Source organism: Pocillopora damicornis, chromosome 1 (genome assembly GCF_964200805.1).
Source record: "Pocillopora damicornis chromosome 1, jaPocDami1.2, whole genome shotgun sequence".
Taxonomy (NCBI): Eukaryota; Metazoa; Cnidaria; class Anthozoa; order Scleractinia; family Pocilloporidae; genus Pocillopora; species Pocillopora damicornis.
The window spans coordinates 25,078,807-25,100,018 of NC_142670.1; the positions used below are offsets into that span (position 1 = coordinate 25,078,807).

The window sequence follows — 21,212 nt, forward strand, 5'->3', positions numbered from 1 at the left end:
TTTAGTGTTCCTTCCTTTTCTTAATATTCGTTAGTTTTTATATATTCTTACTGGTGATTCATTTTCTTTTCGCAATTAATTTGTGCATTACCCTGGTTGTTTGTTATGTTTTCCTTCAAAAGTTTGCGCGGAAAAACCGAGCTCGACATATTTGCGCATGAATAAAGGGGTAAGTTTCTAAAGAAACTGTGGTGCTGCGTAGGTGGGAGAGTATAGCAGGTAATTTAGTGTTAACAACTGGGTTGAAAACGTAAATTAGCAGACGTTTCGAGCGTTAGCCCTTCGTCAGAGCGATTTACGGTGGCTAATTTACGTTTTCAACCCAGTTGTTAACACTAAATTACCTGATATTTACGCATGCTTTACGTTTGATAGTTGTGTTGTTTTTTCGTTCGCTTGGTTTTTCCGCCATCCTATGTTCTAAAGCCTGCAAGGATGTCAAGGTTTAAGTGCCCCGCAGTTAATTTTTTTGATAAGAATTAAAAATACGTAAACTGTGATCAGTTTTTGTCAATCTCTTTTCAACTGAAAGTAACGAAGTCGGCTTATGTATGCGGGAGGATTTGGAAAGCAAATACTCACGGATTGGGGATTTTTGCAAAAAAGAAAAAAGAAGAAGCAGATTTGGCAGAAAATTTCAGCAAGAATTCCGCATTCTGTCTGTTTAAAAGTTGGGAATGTGGATCGCATCGCTATTTGGTCGGGCTCACTCGGGCTCACTCGGGCTCACTCGGGCTCGCTCGGTATGTTGTTGTTTAGAATTAATTTCAGTAAGTTTTCAGCCTTATGACTTAGAGCCCTAGGCTTGCTAGCTTGGCAGGACAGTTTTTAATAGGTCTAGTATCCTAAACATCACTTTAAAAAAACCGAAAATGATTATAAAAAGGGTAAAATCGAATGTCATAGAAGAAAGGCAAAACAGATATGTATTTACAGTGGGCGGAACTAAAATGTAAGTGGCAGTGACAAAGAATGTAATTATTTTCCAATTGGTATGTTAGCACATGGGCCGCTATGGCGTTAATTGAGTCTTTTGTTGTAGAGCGTATTTAAGGTTTGACATTTGTGATGTATTCATCTTAGCTTTCGAGCTTTTATAGTTTTACCTTAAATTTTAGCTTGCACGAAATTAAGCTGTTTTACCTCTAACCCTCAGAGGTTGGCGCGCCTGCATTTGGATGGGGAATACATTCCCATTTTTCCCATTGGGTTTTGTGGGTTTTCGTATCAGGCGGCGGCACAAAAACGTTTTAGCCCGAGAGGTGATGACTAGTTGTTTACTATTCTGTGTAGCTTTGTCGAACAGCATTAAATACTCGGGCTCCTAGTTCGAGCTGCACATCTACTCTTGTGCATGATTCGTGAATTTAAATAGGAAATAAACATACATGTAGACTCTCATTTTGCAGTTAATTTATATCACGGAAAGTTTAAAGAGTCTTTTAATGCAACAAAGATTTGAACGAAAATGAGGCTGGATCGGCAGATCTAACAGTTCCAACGATTGTAATGATGGTAGCCGAATTTACATACCCCTGTTGACCCCCTGTTGACCCCCTGTTGACTTCTGTGTTGATCCTATTGACCTCCCTGTTTTTCCCCCTGTGGACCCTCCCCTCGTTGATCCCACCTACAACTGTGACTAGAGGTTGTTGTTCAGGAGGGTCTCAATGGGGGGAGGGCAAGTTTAACAGCTGACGATTGATTTTTTCGGATTTTGACTACTGCTGGTTAAATTTTAGGGCTTTCAGGATTTATCAAGGCGGTTTTCTGAAGGTGTTCCATTTGGCGATCAATTGCAACCAAGAGTTTATAAACTGCTGTTGACATTTCATTTAACATCAGTGCCTTCTCTGAGCTGTTGTCACCCAACCTGATAGCATGGCCAAACTGCAAATTCGACTCCGCTCCATTTAATTCCTAGCGAGTCCAAACACTACTTCATTGTTGATTCCATCTGATCTGATTCGTTATGGCGGGTAGATGAAGTCGACGTACAATGTAAAATGTCCTAACTTGCAATTGATGATGGTACAATTCTATGCTTTACTACAATATAAGAGTACTCTCTAATTTAATCGTGTCAATTAGCAGTGGGGTGGATTCAAAGATCAAATTTTGCTGAGTCTTTAATTTGCCGTCCAGATTTTGCAGCGGAAAGTCTAAGAATAGGAAAGTCCCCTAATTAACTCTTCATCTTCATTTTACGTGAATTCAATTTCTGAGTCGTTTTCCTACTCATCAACCTGTGTTGGTTCAAGTCCAACGCTAGTATGGAATTGTGACGTGGTATACTTGTATCGTTAACAAAGGTTATGGTTGGATCTGCTTTCTGGCCTTAGTCAGTGATCTCTGCTCTGACAGTCCTCTGTCTCAGTGGTCTGTAGCTCTCTATCCACTCTCTCGTAAAAACTTCCCTTTCTTTGGAAATTGTCTCACAAGACAGAAGTTCCTCAAATGGACAGAATGGAAATGAATAACAGACTGGGGCAGTGGGTGTTAAGAGCTAGGATTAGTAGAGCACTAGCCGCCCACTTTGTGATTCGTCTAATATAAGGGACTCCTTGGAGATGCAACCAATTCCACGGCACATTGTAGGAGGTTCACTAATTTTCTAAGCTGGTAGAGCTCATATGAGCTGAGTTCAAGTTTGTTGGACTAGTCGTTGATGACATTGATCCTACAGAAATTCTTGCTTTGAATCGCTCTAACGCTTTATCTTCTGCTTAACAATAGAGCTCTCGACGGCTCTCAACAGGCTCGACATGACATGACATGACATGACATGACATGTTGTAAACTTGTTTGCAGTGACTTGGTCGAGAGGCGGGAATAACACTGCGTGGCGTGGCTTGGTCACTGGCCAGCAGAAATAAGTTATGAACTGAAGAAAGTTAGCCCTTTTAGATACTAGCTATCAGAATGTGATTTAACAAAATTGTCAGTTTAGGCGAAAATCAGTACACATGACCATAAGGTGATTATATATGGAAACCTGGACTATGGTTTACCAGTCTGAAGATCCTTTAAGATCTTTAACTGTTCGCGCTGAGCAGCAGTAATGGGGAAAATAGTGAGATGCGGAACATCTGCAAAGCGTCTGACGGTTAATATTAGGCTGCTTTTATGACGGTTGACGATAAAAATGTGTCCTTTTTGACGGCTGACGGTTAAATTTTAGGCCCATTGACGGTTGATGGTTAAATTCCTTTGAGACCCTCGTGTCATGCATCTGAAAAAAGCTTTAGAAATACTCATGCTGGATTTATGTAACGCCGACCTCAAAATCATAATTTATTACTTGGCTAAAAATTCTGGGTTTCGATGGATGACAGACCGCCATTACTGAAGCAAGACACCTCAAGATTTCGTTTGAACTTAAAATGTTATTTTCCATGTCGTTACGTACTGGCGATCCTATCCTTCTCCGGTTTCTGTGTTTCGAACGCTATGAGAGCGAGCTTAAGTGTGGCTTTAGTGGCGATGGTTAATTCAAGTTATTCCAATGTCAAGGCGGTTACGGCGAATAATCCCGAGTGTCGAAGAAACACATCAGAAGAGCCTTCGAAAGAGGTTGGTGATATATTACCTTGTAATGAACTTTCTCACTCAAAAGCTGTGTTATTACCGCACGAACTGGCCGAACTGGCTCGGTTTACTAGGATCTCGTCGCGCTGAATTAATGAACAAACTTCAATTAAGAATTCGAGATAAGGTGGAAACCGAGGAAGCCCCGTCAGCTTGGATACCGATCATCTGCACAGTAATTTTTTTTCAGATAGCAATATATGTTAGTATACCGGACCAAACTTGCTAACAACTCGAGCTATTGCTCGTGTGCACCGGTCCAATCTCTTCTATTCTTAAACATAATTGGCTGCCTTCGTCCATGTTATATCGATTTTCTCGGCAACCAGTCAGGCTATTTCACATAATCGACCTCTTAATGGAGAAATATGCTTTGAAAACTATATAATTTTTATCTATTACCAACTTCGCTTTTCAAAAATTGTCTTCATTGTTCCCAAGAATTAATTCAAATTTGGATGCAGCCATTTTGAAAACATCACAGTTAATTTAATTCGTTTTTGAAGAATCAAAATAGCGGTGTCCCGGATGGAATTAAGGTTCGTATGAGGAAAATTTTCGAGACGTTATTTTCCTCAGCACAACTTGGGTTAGCCCAAATCCCTTTTTTTTAATTCATGATTCTTACGATTGATGATTCATGAAAGGCACGTAAAACACAAAAGAAAGATGAAGAAATGAGACGTTTGGCGGTTCTTGTAATCGTTTCACATCGCCCAAGTAATATTGGTATTGAATGGTTTTTTTTAGAGCGGAATGTTTAACTGGGATCAAGAAATGCAAGGTAGGAGTTAGTTCATACTGTGATCAATTTAGACGTCTTGTTATGATGCAAATAGAAAAATGTTAAGGTACAATTAAAAAAGATACAAAAGGTCATGAAAGTGAATTGCTTAGGTCTATCTGAAACCTGAAGGAAGCGGTGAAAAAAGATCCCCTCCGAATCGGTGAAGAGCCGCAATGAGATGCAAGGACCAATAAGTTTACAAACCGCACCCCACGTTGAGGCGCCATGAAGTGTGAAGAAAATAAAAAATTCCAAGCTTAATCAGGCTAAGGGCATTTGACGTTACCCTGAGCCAAATTTCACTTGGCTGAAATACATCAGTTTCTCACTAGTCTATGATGTCTATAATTTAAGCGGCTGAGTATTCAACATGCAAACATGTTTTTCAACTCCATGCTACTTTATCAGTCGTTTATGTGTATTGCTCTCACTTCAGATACTTTTGAGTCACAAGAACACCGGACTTCGAGGAATAAATATAGATATAAATATATTCTGAATGATTTTTTTTATTTTTCTGGATAAGAGGGGGGAAGGGGGGGGGAGGGGGCTGGAGCATTTTTGTTGTGTCACAATGAAAGTTAATCATCCCCCATATGGCTCGGTAATATTTCTATAATCCGCGTATTATTGGCAGTTAATTGGCGGTCAATTTTCTATAGTACCCCCTTTCAAGTATGCTCTGTTCGCGACGAAAACCATGTGATCCCCCAAAATCCTCCACCCATCCCCTACACCCTTTGACGTTAAATAACGACTGCTCCTTAAGTAATACTGACTTAGAAACAAGCACATTTTGTTTTGACAGGACTCATCTTGAGCTCAACTTATTATGGTTACATTTTCACACAACTGCCAGGCAGTTTGTTGGTAAAAAGAGTGGGTCCCAAGTATTTGTTTGGTGTCCCTATGTTCATTACATCAGTGTTCACGATACTTACACCTGCTGCGGCACATCACAGTGTTGAAATGCTCATTCTGGTCAGAATTCTACAAGGACTTGTCATGGTCAGTTTTCTCATCAATATTTGCTTTTTTTTCCCTCTTATTTTATGTCAAGAATGTTATGATTTATTACAGAAATCTGGTTTAGGATTTTCAGAGTCGGGATACTAGACTATCTTTAAGAGTTTTTCCCCCTGCTGCTGTGATCCAGGTTCGCCTCCCTCACCTGGCGTCTTATTAAGACTTGGTGTAAAGTCAATTCCCTATCTTCTGCTCTGAGAACTCCGGTTCTCTGGTTCAGCTCGGTAGGATTGGAGAATAAGAAGATTTTTATTTTTACTTTACAACATTTAGTAATCTGGGATAACTCAGGGAATAATCAATACGTGTAGCAAATAATTGTTACTCGAGGTTAAAGTAGCTGTATGATTTCATATCCAAGTGTTATTTTTATCTCCATACATAAGGCTACGAGAAATGAAAGTTTGTTTTTCAAGATTTTTCTAAATCATTAGACAGAGGTTCACATTCACCAAGCCCTACCCTTTTCTTACTAAACTATTCAAATTAGTGAAGTATGTACGCATGTCTGGTGAAATACACGTAATCAATTTTGTAATGACAGGGTGTGACGTTCCCAGCCATGCATGCCATGTGGAGTAGCTGGGCTCCCCCTCTAGAGAGAAGCAAGCTTTGCGCCTTGGCCTACTCAGGTACTGTTGATAACTACAGGGAAATTTCTTCCAAACTAGTGCTTTTCTGAGAGGAAAACCATTTTAAAGCCATTTTAAGACCGTTTTAAAATTAAATTGCTCGAAGTATTTTGAATGAAAGAAAATGTGACTTATCGAGTGCGGAGTCAAGTAAAAGACCCTGTGGTTGTGTGTCAGTTTCAAGAATACTTCCAGTGTAGTTGACAGGAAGACGCGATGGGCTATTTTACCAAAAAATTCAAGTTCGAGCCTGAGAGCAAGATATTTCACTCTCACAACGACATCTTCACCCAGTGGTATATACAGGTACCGGGAAACAGTCATCAAATCGTAAAAAATCCTGACTAGCATCCTGTTCAAAGGAAATGGGACACTCTCAGTCGCTTCACTAATGATGCTATGGATACCGGTATAAGCTCTGGTACGAACTGGGACTCGTGGCTCGTAAGCTTATTTTTTACCCTTATTAGCTTGGACGTAACTGAATAACCCTTTTTTCGCACAGGAGGGCATCTTCAAATTCTCAAACACATTTGTTAAATTTTATGTTTACTTTATGTTAATTAGGAATTCCATTTGGTGGGTTTCTTGGTATGTATTTGTCTGGTTTACTGTGTGCCTCTGATCTCTGGGGAGGATGGCCGTCAACATTTTACATTTTTGGTACGTGATTACATAAAAGGTAACAGCTGGTTTCGCTACATTCCGAGTTAGCTACGTTTGAATTTGCTTCATTTTTGCTACATTTCACATCGAGTTCGCTACTAACGTCACTGAATACTTAGCCTGTTTGAATTTCATTAACGATGATAATTGGAAACTCACAATACCTGCTACTCGAAGCCTTCGGTCGCTGAAATGTACGATACAGCGAGAAAGTCGACTCGATACTTGCAACACAAGCTTCGACTTACACTCACTTGGTCCCCGGGACTAATCACGGGAACTATTGTCTTGACTAGGAGCGGTCCCTCCTTTTCGGCGAAGTCCGTCGCGCAATCTGAAAAAAAATTTTAAAAAAAATTGACCTTGCACGATGGAATGGTTTTCAACCGTCAAATTATAATCTCAATTGAGCGTAACCAATGAGATTCCGTATCTTAATACAGGTCAATGTTCATGTCATCGCAAGACGCGGGTGTAAAAACATTACAAATTTCGGGGCGCCCGATAAACTGGAAATTTATTAAGTGCTTCAAATAGGTGAGTCTCGCGAACTAAACTCCTAAGTAGATAATTGGGAAGGGCAGGCCGGTCAAGGAACCATCGACTTTTGCCGAGTGTGTTCTTGTAATTTGTATTCAAAGGTAGCATTCACGAAGTCTTAGTCCTTTTTTGATAACTGAGCGGCTTCTCCCCGCGGCACGCTAACGTCAGTTTTTTTTCACGTCTTTTTGTTCGACTCCCGCGACCGACTTTACCGAAAAGGAGGGACTTCTCGTATTGTAGGAAATTAAAGTCCCTTCCTGCTGCGGCGCCGACCGCAACGTGTGGCTTGCGTGGTGGTCTTTCTTTTCCGACGCATCCTGATTCCAAAATTACCCACATATTTTCATCTTATCTCAGGCTCTGTAGCTCTTGTTTGGTTTGTTACTTGGATGATATTCGCTCATAACAAACCAATACATCACCCTTGGATATCAACGGAAGAGAGAGAGTACATCTTGTCAAGTCTAGGCGCTAAACAAGAAAAGAAGGTAGTATGTATATGACAACAGCTTTGTGTTTTATTCCGTTCTTTAAATCCAAAATCGGGTTTCCCACAAATCTGATTGGAAAAACTAATTTACAGTGCGGACCTCGAACTCGGTTAGTAAGAGATATAATATTGAACATCAATTCTTTTTTTGTTGCAAATTCTGTTGCGGGAAGTTTGGGTAAAGTTGGCGAGAGAGCGTTCCGAAAATTGCTCATTCGTCTTCAGATATGCTTATGGCCGAAAATGCTCGGTCTTACAGATGTACTTTGTTCATTATTTCAGCAAACCAAAAAATAGCTCTCAATATCAAGACAGCACGAGTCATTAACATTTCTCATTTCTTCTCTATTTATTAGCGACCGAAAATTCTCTGGCGGCAGCTTTTAACATCATTACCTGTATGGGCCATAATAACCGCACATTTTTGTTTCAACTGGGTGAATTTCACTTGTATTTCTTTACTACCTTCTTACTTCAGAGAAGCCCTCAATTTGGCCATTTCTAAGGTAAGTGTTATTTAAATAGGCCCTACCATATTTGGTGTTACTAAGTTTTATTGAAGAGTGTGAGAAATGACTTGTAGGGGAAATACTAGTTGAAACAGCGCAATATTGTAGGCAGGAATATACTAGATATCTCCCGCTGGCCAATGACTGTACGTTTAAATATTTTTCCTTTCTCTTTTAGACGCTATAAATGTATGTTCTTCATGTGACAAAGGGCAGTAGCCGTTCAAACCTTAAAATGTGTGAAATTAGTGACAAGATACGAATGTGCGGTCAAAATGAATTTGTTATGAATTGGCGCTTGGCAACTCCTCATCTTTCAGTAAGAGGTCTGTCGCGTACGGAGGCATACTGCGTAACAAAGCCGTCGCAAAAGGTGGTTGTTTAGGGAACAGATCAGGAAAAATTTGCAAAAGACCCATCAGCACGACTTGTTGCATAACCTGGTCATTACCTGAACGACCACCTTCTGTGACGGTTTTGTTATGAAAAAGGAATTTGATTGGCCTTACACTTGCTTTCAGAGACCAAATATATATAATAAATAAATGTCTTCTGTTACTGAAATTGAGAGCTAATCAGCGATTGGTCGTAAACGTACTTCACGTACAACATTATCTCTTGTTTCTCTGGTATTTAAACGAGGAGACCTCTTCTGACTTAAACGTTTAGGCAACTTAAACTTAGAATGTCACTCGAATTGCCTCTTCGTAATTAGAAACATTAACTTTGTCCTCTAAAGTAGCCAAGGGAACATCTGTTCTTTGAGAATCTCGAGGCCCAGTACTGTGATAAATTCATATGTTAAGTAATGAATTTCAAATTTTTATTCTCTAGACTGGTCTCGTGTCCGGTCTTCCATATTTACTGCATACCATAGTTGGTGTCGGAGGTGGGCAACTGGCGGACTGGCTTCGTAGCAGAGGAATACTAACTACAGGACAAACGAGAAAAGTGTCTTTGACTGCTGGTAATTTCCTTTCCCTCGGGTCGGCGAAATGTCTGTTGATTGCAATCAAAACGGTAGAAGTGCAAAATTTGAGCGCGAAATTTAATAATAAGTATTAAAGGATTTTATTAAATCGTTTTTGACTTCTAAGTTCATCCATTCATTTTAGGCTTCCTCATTCCTGCAAGTCTCATTGTGTCAACAAGTTATGTTACCTGCGACCAACCGACTCTTGCTGTTGTCCTATGTTCTCTGGCTACGGGAATATCAGCCCTTTCCTCAATTTCTATTTTTGCCAATATCTTGGACATAGCCAATAGATATTCAGAACATGTTATGGCAATCTCCAACTTGGCAGCCACAATTCCTGGGATAGTTGCACCGTATTTGGTTGGGATCATAACAAACAATCAGGTATCGACTTTTCATAGATTTCAATTCAAAATGGTAGTAGGACCAAATGGAGTCCAATTCGGTCTGAAATCATCCGAGTGATTTGTTAATTACGAGCATGATTACAAGCAGAATTGGACGTAACGAAGTCCTGTTATATTAATTACCATAACCATTTCAATTTCCGAAAAAAAAATGCATTTACTTCAGAAAATATCTTCAGTAAAGACATTGTTCCTCAAATTTGGAAATTCCCCAGGTTTGCGGGGTAAGTGGTTGTCGCTATTGTTATCGTAATCAGTTCTGTGAGCCTTAGTATTAGTGGCTGCTTGAACTGTCCATTGCAAGTGTCCGACTGGAACCAATTGTCCGATTACGACTCTACAGAATAATTAGTGAGAAATAAAACAGTTAATGCACCAATTGCATTTGCGGAAATTGTAATGGTTATGATTAAATGTATTATGGATTTCCCATTTGAAAAAGATTCCTCTCAATATAATTACGAAAATCCGTGAATTAAGAACTTCAAAACTGACATTTGGTTACCTAGGAACCATAGCAATTCATGTAATGAAGAAATACCATATGATATTTGTTTAGATTCAGTTGTGCATTACTTTAGAAAGTGAGCGGCATAAAAATGTTGCTTCAGTAGCATGCTGTTCACTGCAGATATCTTGTAAAAGATCTCGATCATAAATGATTATATCTCATATTAATTTCACTGTCACTACTTCAACCACTGCTTTACCTTTTACTGTCATAATTATTACTACCACTAACACCAATGTCATCACCAAATCAACCACTTCCTCTACTATCAACAACACCATCACCTCTACCGCCACTAACATCACTTCCATTACTAAGACCACTTCCATCAACACAGTTGCCACCGCTACCAGCACAACCAGCCAGCACCGCCGCTAAACAGCATTACCACAACCAATTCAAATACTACTAACACCGATATGCCACCTTTACTAACAACACCAATATGCCACCAATACTACCAGAACCGCTCTACTAATAATCTACCAACACCACCGTACAAACTATACTACCAACAGCTTTATACCATCAATATTACCAACACCACTTTACCACCAACACTAACAACACCACTATACCACCAATACTACCAACACCACTATACCAACAATACTACCAACAGCAAAATATCACCAGCCCAACACTAGTAACACCAATATACCACCTATAATACCAACACCACCATACTACCAATACTACCAACACCACAATACCAACAATACTACCAACAGAAAAATGTCACCAGCCAACACCTCTAAACCACCAGCACCATAAACACCAAAATACCAGCTATACTACCAAAACCACTGTACCAAAAATCTACCAACACCACTTTACCACCTATAATACCAACACCAGTATACCATCAATACTGCCAAGACCACTATACCAACAATACTACCAACAGCAAAATATCACTAGTCCAATACCACTAAACCACCGGCACCATTAACACCAATATACCACCTATACTACCAACACCAATATACCATCTTTACTACCAGCACCAATACACCACCAATATTACCAAAATCACTGTGCAGATAATCTACAACACCAATATACCAGCTATGTTACCAAAACCCATATACCATCAACACTATCAACATCACCATACCACCAAAACTAAAAGCACCACTATACCACCAATACTACCAACATACTATACCAACAATACTACCACCAGCAAAATATCACCAGCTCAACACCACTAAACCACCAACACCACTAACACCGATATACTACCTATGCTACCAACACCAACATACCACCTTTACTACCAATACACCACCACCTTTACACCACCAATAAAAAACCACTAGGCCGATAATCTACCAACACCAATATACCAGCTACACTACCAAAACCACTCTACCAATAATCTACCAACACCACTATACCACCTATAATACCAACACCAATAAACCATCAATACCACCGACACCACTATACCAACAACGCTATACCAAGAATACTTCCAACAGCAAAATATCACCAGCCTAACACCACTTAACCTCAGCGCCACTAACACCAATATACCACCCATACTACCAACACCAATACACCACCAATACTACCAAAACCACTGTGCGGATAATCTTCCAACACCAATATACCAGCTATACTATCAAAACCACTCTACCAATAATCTACCAATACCACTATTCTACCAACACTAATATACAATCAATACTAGCCACAACAATATACCATCAATACTACCAATACCACAATACCATCAACGCTACTAACACCGCTGTACCAATAATCTACCTACACCACTATGCCACATATACTACCTACACCACTATGCCACCAGTATTACCAGCACCACTATACCACCGGCACTACCAACACCACTCTGCCACCGGCACTACCAACATTACTATGACACCTATACTACCAAAACCACTGTACCAATAATCTAGCACTTTTATTTCTGCCTCGCTTGCCACCATTTCTTCTATAACCACCACCACTGCTATCATAAACACTACAACCACCACTACCAATACCACCATTTCCTCTGTCACCACCTCTACTGTTACCATTATCACTATAACAACCAGTACCAATACCACCTCCGCCACAACTGATACTATTACCATAAACGCCTCGACCAACACTGTATCCACAACGACAACGGCAGCCGCCACAACGACCTCCATCAAATTCGAAGGCACTACGTAAGACTAACATTCGCATCATCTCCACCTCCAGTACTACCACTACCATCAGAAATAGAACTAAAATACCAAAACCTTTACCACTACCAACACTATCTCTGTTTCAAAGGGCTTACTCGACCCCAGTCGTTTTCATGGTTGATCAACCAGCACCCGTGCCGCGCAGGGTGTGAAGAAGCTGGGCTACCCAGGGCAAGAGTACTCTTAGTTTAATTTTTTTTTCATTAATTGTTCCCTTTAATTTCGCAGCCAACAACTATTCAGTGGCAGAAAGTATTCTTTATCAATGCAGGAATTTTCGTTCTCGGCTGGATTACTTATATCTTTCTCGGAAGTGGAAAACCGCAACCATGGAACACTCCATTTGAGGACCTAGTGGTGCCGGTTGCTATTCCCAGGGAACCCAGGAAACCAGTCATGACGAATATAACCAAGAGTACGTGAGTCAGGATTTCAGTATTCACCCTTTCCTCACCATGAGAGTGAGATTTTCACCGACAACAAATGATAAATTATTTAATAAATGGAGTAAGTTTCTAAAGAAACTGTGGTGCTGCATTGGTGGGGGAGTTTAGCAAGATAAGTTGATTTTATCAATTAAGTTGATGATATAAATTTATCACCGTAAAGAGTTTGTAAAGTTGAAGTTTCAAGTGCTAGCCGTTCGTCATAGAGAAAGACTAAATACATCATCAACTCAGTCGATAAAACCAAATTGTCTTGATAAATTCTTTGCTCCAAATTGAGAAAACTAAAGTAAACAAAAGAGAGATAACGAAAGGAGGATTGCAACATAACTGAAGAACTGTTGCTTATGTCTTTTTTTGCCGGACGGTCTAACCAGTCAACTTTTCCTATCCTGGTTGGACAGATGAGTCAATTTTGCCAAGTAGCTGGCTGTAAATACTGTATGCTGTTGAGCAATATTCTTTAATTGGACCTTTTGAATCTAGCAAGTATCTTAACTTGGGGAATGACAATGTTTATGTTTAAGATCCACAACAGAAAAGGTTGATGAAGATTCTGCAAGGGCATCATCTGCATAAATGTTCAAATTTATTTTTGTTTCGCCGTAGAGAAAGAGAAATGTTCATTTCCACCCTTTAGTCCTAATTTGTTTAGTGATCACACTGGACAAAAATCAGTCATCAAACCCTGATGCTATAATTCATTGAACATCCATGAGTAATTTGACTGACTCAAAAAACGGTTCTTTAATCTAAACTTTTGTTTGGGTTCTCTGATTCATTAACTTTTATTTTTACACTTCTATGTTTCATTCTGAATATAACATGAACTGCTGAAGAAGGAAAAATCTTACTAACTATCCTATAACTTTAACAAGGGTTCCATTTGAGCACCATAATTACAAATAGGTTAAGAAATGTTCCGGCTCTTTAGATAAGATTTGTTGAAATTGTACTTAGTTACTCAGAATCTAAGGAACTTCACCATGTTTGTACTTAAAAAGCCAGATTATCTGGAGGAATGTCAGAGCTATGTGCAGATTTTATCGTTGAAGGCAAACTACGATGGGTTTCTTGGTCATCCAGGGTTTTTACGCTGCTTAGTCTAAAGGAACAATGATCAACTAGGGCAATGATGAATTAGATTATTTCTGATCCATATAAATAAATTTTAGTTGGCGGATGTCTCCCTCCTTCAGAAAAAAACGCTCGTATTTACTTCTACATAACACATTTATAGTTATCTGTATTTTAATTTTCAAATGTTCATTTCAAGACCAAAAAATTAGACTAAAGCATGAAGATAGTGGGTCACATACTCGTAAACTCCTCCAGTAATAGGCATTTAATAAACTATCTCGTATATAATAATATAAAGCAAAACAGATACTTGACTTACATTTAAGCTTTAAGGTTGGAATCTCTCACGAGAAAAAAGCTTCATTTCAAAGTGCTGTTTTGTTGCACATCTGAACTGCTCGTATCATCGCAGTTGCACACAACTAGCATCTTTACGGTAAGATAATGAAGCAATTATGTTTTCCATCGGATACAAGAGCGCAAAAATTGGGAACGTGGCATCATAATCATAAAATCGAGCGATGAATCACATGGGCAGAGTCGTTGCTGCATGTTTGAGATTACACGAATGTACGAAAAGGGATTTCTATACGACAAAAAATACAACCATATACAACCAAATCTTACTTAGATTCTAATAGCAACTTTGTATAAGACTGAAAAAAGATTTACCGACCTTATTGTTCAATATATGTGGCGCCTTCTCGTGAAGATGTTCGTACTGAAACTGAATCACTTACACTTTCAAAAGTGTCTGCTCTGAGTCGGACGGAAATGTTACACAGATCTGACATTTTTACTCCCTTCCTAAATGTTGCTTTTCTACAATGCTCTTAGAGAGCTCAGAAGGGAACATGTATTGTGTCTGTTGGAGTAGGCGCCATTTTGGAATATTCGATGACATCACCTTATATCTATTTTTTACTTTTACGCATGCGCTATTATAGGTATGGAACCTGAACTTTTTTAAATGAAAACCGCTGCTTCAGTTGCAATGGCTGCTAGCCAGAAATGAATCCTACCCGGAAGTTAGTCCGTCTTAAACAGCAGCCATTGTTATTAGATTAGACCAACCGTTTCTGATATCTGATAACACAATACCAGACCACAGTCATATTAAAATGGCAATGTTTCAATTTCAGACTAATTAGGTTACAAATTCAGAGAAGTTGTTCGTGTACTTAGCTAATCCTGATCAGCTGCTAGAATCTATCTCTAATTGACATTTGAGACTCATTTGTGCTAAACGGCTCTAGATAAGCGTTCTCTACGAGACAAAACTTAAAAGCTTATGTTGATGAGATTGTTGAAGTGCAAAGCCTTCTCCATAAGATGAAGATCCCCTTTCTAGTGCTAGTTAAGGGCATAGGGTGAAATAAAGACTGGACCATTGGACCCTTGGACCACTGGACTTTTTTTGGACTATTTTTTGACCACATTTGGACCATTTTTTGAAACTTTTTTGGACCAATTTTATCTGGCGGAGGCAGACCATTAGAACTTAGGGAGGGGTGGCATGCAGTCTATCAGTACTCAGATAGGGGTGGGAGGCGGACTTTTGTCACTGAGGGAGGGGTGGAGGACGAGCTATTAGTACTCAGGGAGGGCTGGGCGGTTGTTGTATTAGTAAATGCTACTGATAATGGAGTTTCACTGGATCATACAAATTATTTTGAGCGCCTTTTCGATTGACTATTTTTATGTCAAATTTTTTGGGCTGGGCCGTAGCGTTTCTTTATTTTTTGGTCATGTGAATGCGAAACTAGCACCTAAACACTGGACTATAATTGTTATTGAAAGTATCACCAATTTCCATTTTCGATCCTCCACTGTTGAGTCGTGCGTGTGCCTTTGAGGTCGAATTGTGCCGGTGCTAAATAACACTCACGGGTTATCACGAATCATCCATCAGTTGCTTTACGTTTCCCTTTGTGTGTACAGTATATCACTTCTAAATTTATCAACTTCTTCTGGTCATTTATCTTACCCGGACGACAGAGATCCCGAAGTTTCCGATCGTTAGCTCTTAACTTAGCATTCACAAGCGTTATGGCAATTTTAGTGTTTGCACCTTTACTATAAAAACATTTTGGTAGTTTCATAGAAAGTAATATTCTCTCTTTTCAGATACACAGTTTTCCGGCTTTAAGTGCTATTTCTTCATAGCCCACGCACTGTAACTTTCTTTGTACAGTTGGGTTTTTTCCTTTTTCTGCATAATATTTTGATCTGGTCTGAGGTTAGCAGACACTTATCAACTTTATCTGTTTCAGAAATTGGAAAAAGATTGTAGGTTCTCTCAAGTCATTGCGAAACATAGAAGTCGCTTTGCCATTGTCTCTGAGAGGGCTTAGTATAATTTACGAAACGAAACGGAATGAAAAAATGTAATTTGTAAAATTAACTTACATCGGTAATTTGCGAAAAGGAAAATTTTAATTTGTGAATTAGAAATCCGTAATTTTCGAGAGAGGTAATTCTGTATTTTTCACTTGTGTGGATTTAATGAATCAACGCAACGGCTATGTGAAAGAAAAATTGCGCCATTAAGCCATAAAATGCAAATCTGGTATTTATAAAATGATCCAGCGCTAAAGCTGTGCTTTCTTAATCGTCAATTTACGTAGTGAAATGCGTGACATGACAGTCAACTTAAGGCGTGAGTTGAGTGTACCTAATAAGGAAAACTGTGTATCTGAAAAGAGACAAGATTGCTTTGTACGACTGTACCAACAATGTTTCATGGCAAAGATATAAACGTGAAAATTGCAATAACGCTTGTGAATATTATACTAAGGACCGGAAATTCCGTGATCTTTGTTGTCTGATAAGATCGATGACAAAAGGAAGATAGCTAAATTGAACGACCTACCGTATACACAAAGGGAACCATGAAGCAACTGATGGATGATTTATGCTAACCCGTGAGTATCATTTAGTGCTGGCACAAGTCCAGTTAACAGGCACACGCATGACTTAACAGTGAAAGATCGAAAACGGGAATTGGCGATATTTCCAATAACAATTTTAGTCTAGTGTTTAGGTACCAGTTTCTCATTTGCATCACAAAAAAATCAAGAAACGGTACGGCCCAGCGCAAAAATTTTGACATAAAATAGTCAGTCGAGAAACCGATCAGAATAACTTGTATACCCCAGTGAAAACTTCATCAATCAGTAGTATTTAATAATACAATAACCTCCCACCCCTCCTCGCGTACTAATAGTTCGTCCTCCACCCTTCCCTCAGTAACAACAGTCTGCCTTCAATCCCTCCCTGAATACTGGTAAACTGTATCCCACCTCTCCCTAAGAGCTAATGGTCTACCTTTCCCCGATAAATGGGTCCAAGATAAAAAGGTCCAAAGAAAGGTTCAGAACATAACCCAAAAATAAGTCCAAGCTTCCAATGGTCCAGTCTGTCTTTCACCCTATGCCTTTATTACGTGGTCTGAAGTAAAAGTAATTAAGCCAGTGGCTAGTTGGTGTCACACGAAAGGGGCTTTACAAAACTTTCAGTTTCAATTAATCTATTTCAATCACACGTGCGTTTATGCACTACAAGAAGTGCTAAATGACGGAATAGATAGGCAATCGATTGTTAGTGATTGTTCATCGGAATTTGTATCTTTCAACTTTCAGAGAGGAAGGGCTATCTGTTTCCTCAGGGACTAGAAGGAACTTTATCAATATGGCTCCTTGGATTTCTCTTCCTTCCTTTCCTTGAGAAAGGGTATAGTTTCTAGGGGTGAGGATTGCCTGTCATCGTGTGTTGGCCGGAAATTTCTCACAGTTTTTCCATAACATCATTCGGTACCTTTCCAGGCAAATTAAAGATATGATTAAATAATATATTGTTTCTGTTAGTGTATCAGTGTTAGTCGAAAACATTGATCCTGCTTCAAATTCTTTTCAAAATATTATCATACAAGCATTTTATTGCACATTATAACATATTGCATTCATTGTTGGATACTGATTCAAGTAGCTACGTGATTCAAACATTGGAAGCAGACAATGTAAGAGAAAAACAGAACGGCATCTCATAAGAAAGGACATTCTAACCATTTCATCATCGATTTCCCTTATAACCCTAAGGACTGACCAAAGTTGCATTGCTCCTTACAACATCCATATATTTTTAAGAACAAAGGTAATGAGAGACAAGAGAAACATCAACCAGATCTTAAATGTATGGAAGAAAATGTGGAAAATTGATGCTTACCATGATCTTGGAAGTATGATCATTGCTCTTGTGTCGATGGTGAGTTGGCATAAATTCGGGAGTTCAACTTTACGCTTCAGTATCGCAAACACTCCGTAGTTTCGATAAAATGCCTGAGTGCAGAATGTGAAGATATAGCTAATTTATTTAAAGTTTTAATTTCTAACAGGAAAAACTTTTCTCTGAGAATGAAAGACAACGAAACAAATATCTACATATATGTCAATTTTTTGCACCCAAAGGAGTGCAAACAATTTTCAAAATATTTTGAAATTTCGGCGGCATCTGAGCTCAAATTTTGAGGAGCATTCAGCATGATACTACAATAACAACATCTATGGATTCTGCTAGTATGACTTAGATTGTATTGAGTATGTTTGTGATGTTAAAACCACTGACTTTTATTAATAACATTGTTGATACTGAATGCGACCTTGATAGTCTTGATAAACTAGTGCACAGCTAAATTTACCATACTCTCGTATTCATCAATTCGGTTTGCAACGCAATCATTGCTTTCAATTAATATATATATATAGTGGATGAATAATGGTTTCCGAGCAAATGAATACAAGTGCAAATTACCTTTTTCGATAAAAATGCCAGCATTAAATTTTTTTTCATAATTTTTCTCGGTTCTCGGTCGTTTGCACGAAATTAAACGTACGTTTCACAGTAAGACCAGCTTGAAATCTATTCCCTGCTATCACCGTTTCAGACTTAAGATATCTCTATGGATTTTCAAACACCAAAATCACCATCTTAAGTCTATTGGGATCTCCTTTCTAACGCGAACTGTCTCATAACCAGCGAAAGCGTGCAAGAGACAAAAATAAATTCGTTCGCTAAAAAAGGTGTATTATATAATCATTGTGGTCGTTTAAAGAATAAGAAGACATTATCATTACGCAATAACGTGAGACACAATAATGAAAAAAGTACACGACTTATCTCTGTGGCCGATTTTTTTTTCCATGCGGTTGTTTCTTCGCTCCTTGCATTCGATCACGTGTAAGCTCATAATGCCTTCACGGCACAATATCTCATCTGCTGCTCGTCCGGATATCTGTTTATTCTTGATCTTGGGAAGTCTTCAGCTAAGTACCTGATTGTGCCAGACATAAGTACTTGGCTTTTCATCTGAGTACCTTTTACTGCTTGAAGCTCAGTTGAGTTTCATTGGACTTTCTGTTCACCTTTAAGTTTTCCTCAAATTTCTCCCTGAGTTCGTGGATCAACCCGCTATGAAAATGACGCTCCGCAGCTTCTAGCGTTCTAGCAACATGTTGCGCCTCCCAGGCGAAAACTGAAGGATTCCCCATCCACGACACTAAACTTATAATCACCAACCAGTGCTTCTGAGAAGGACTTTGAACTAAACAGAATCACCAGGGATGATTATATAATAATGTAACACGTGTGATCTCTTGTATGAACGCAAATTATGTAATGCTTTACATTAGCACATTGATTTCCTTGCACGCCATTCTATCGCCAAACCACTTTTTTGCATTCATTATTGCGACCCATTCATGCCTTTCATGTTCCTAGAGCCAAATTATCTCGTCTACCATAAGTATATAATCATTTTCTCTAAGTGTACACTGAAAAACGCCGAACTATAAAGTATGCAATCAAGAACTCTTAAGATACTCTCAGTCGCTTACCTGGCTCGAGTGCCAACTGCCTTATACCTTTTACCTATTCAAAATCGTCAGCCATTTTTTATTATGTCGTAAAAAACTCAGCCCGCACTGGTGTTTGCAAAATTCGCCTTTTTCGCAATTTTCCTGAAACTATTTTGCTCTAGTTATTAACATACTTTACATCTCTGTCGGACAAGACCAGGAACGCAGACTGTAGTGAGGAGTGTGGAACATCTGCATCTTCTTGGAAAGAGAATTAAAGGATTCAAATTTTAAAATATCCTTGAAGTACCAATTTGAAGTCTGGAGAGACCTTAAAATTACTAGAAAAAATTTATGACAGCTGAGCTGTTTAAACAAGTAAAACCCGCTTTTCCAAGTAAATAACCAGTTTTGTTCGTGGAATTTTGTGCAATCAAATGTGGCTGATTAGAATTAAATCAGTATTGTATTTCAAGAACATCACGTTACACATGCATTTTTTGCACGTAACTGGAAGATAATCACTTTTAGAGATGAATACAAATCGATGGGAATTTAAGAAAGAAATTGAAATTGTAAAGATGGTTTTGTGTAGACGAAAAGACGAAAGATGCCCGAGCAGTAACGTGACGCAACAACAAATATAATTAGGATTCAAAATTAAACCAATGAAAATGAACTTTTCTGTGTCCTTTTCTTGCTGATTGCTCGCAGACAAAGAAGGACACCTTGTATGCTGTTAAATGAACACAAAAGTGGAAATTACAATTCAAATAGCGTGCTGGACATTTCTTGTGTAACTGAGCACATTCGTGATGTTGTGTTCAACGATACAAGGCAAAACGGTAAAGGTAATCTTCATAGGCCATACGAATTTTCGAGTTTAAAGTCTGACTTATTTCCTAAGCCATTTCTGATCACTTAACGACTAACTAATAGATTGGATCTCATTGAATATCACTATCATACATGACTGTGATGATGAGGCCTCAACAATGCGCAGTAAACAGCTACATTTCAAGAAAATTTGCACCCTCTCTTACCCTGACTTATTCCGATCTGTGATTTATTCCGTTTTAATTCGTAGAGTACGTGATCTAAATGATATGATCTCATTATCTTGTACTCTAAATGTCCTTCTTGCGGTTTAGCATTTGGCGTCACTTTTCGCTTAGGTGCTTGAAGGTTAGAATTTCATTTAACTTAAGTGAAAAACATCAAAATGATTTTTTATTGTAGTTATTTATCATGTTTTAAAACCCTCTTTCCCCGAGCCGTCTTGAAGTCGTTTAAAAATTTCAAGGCTTCCCTTTCTAAGAAGTCTCCGCAATGAGGGCATGATCAATATGCCACACTTTATTGACAGTCTCTGATGTGGAGCAATTGAAAATGTTTCGCTGCTTAATATTCTTCAAAACATTCCAATTCAAGTAGTTCTAGTTTCCTTTATTCCAGATCGCGCTGATGACACATTTTAGGTTATGAAATGAAA

General features: G+C 38.7%; 1 protein-coding gene and 2 long non-coding RNA genes across 4 annotated transcripts; 1 reads left to right on the forward strand and 2 right to left on the reverse strand.

The window, feature by feature from the left end:
* Positions 1-1,549: 1,549 nt before the first annotated feature.
* On the forward strand, positions 1,550-14,199 carry LOC113664947 (sialin-like). 2 transcript variants are annotated; one of them, XR_016187071.1, is made up of 9 exons: positions 1,550-4,372; positions 5,184-5,383; positions 5,946-6,033; positions 6,601-6,696; positions 7,600-7,730; positions 8,089-8,238; positions 9,076-9,261; positions 9,357-9,601; positions 12,571-12,709. XR_016187071.1 is itself a non-coding variant. In XM_089208003.1 (9 exons), exons 1-9 carry the CDS (start codon positions 4,345-4,347, stop codon positions 12,763-12,765), a joined length of 1,266 nt encoding a protein of 421 aa, XP_089064129.1. In that variant the 5' UTR covers positions 1,550-4,344; the 3' UTR covers positions 12,766-14,199. The 2 variants fall into 2 exon arrangements, 1 of the variants encoding a protein (XP_089064129.1); XM_089208003.1 differs by having other exon boundaries at positions 9,076-9,208; positions 12,571-14,199.
* Positions 14,200-17,380: 3,181 nt separating this feature from the next.
* Positions 17,381-18,274, reverse strand: LOC113664964 (uncharacterized). The gene is made up of 2 exons (XR_003445678.2): positions 18,093-18,274; positions 17,381-17,684 (listed from the first exon to the last, which is right to left on the reverse strand). It is a non-coding gene; the product is annotated as an uncharacterized LOC113664964 (long non-coding RNA).
* A 781-nt stretch (positions 18,275-19,055) lies between these two features.
* LOC149052928 (uncharacterized) lies at positions 19,056-20,047 on the reverse strand. Its single transcript, XR_016187075.1, has 3 exons — positions 19,915-20,047; positions 19,289-19,467; positions 19,056-19,197 (listed from the first exon to the last, which is right to left on the reverse strand). It is a non-coding gene; the product is annotated as an uncharacterized LOC149052928 (long non-coding RNA).
* Between the last annotated feature and the right edge of the window lie 1,165 nt (positions 20,048-21,212).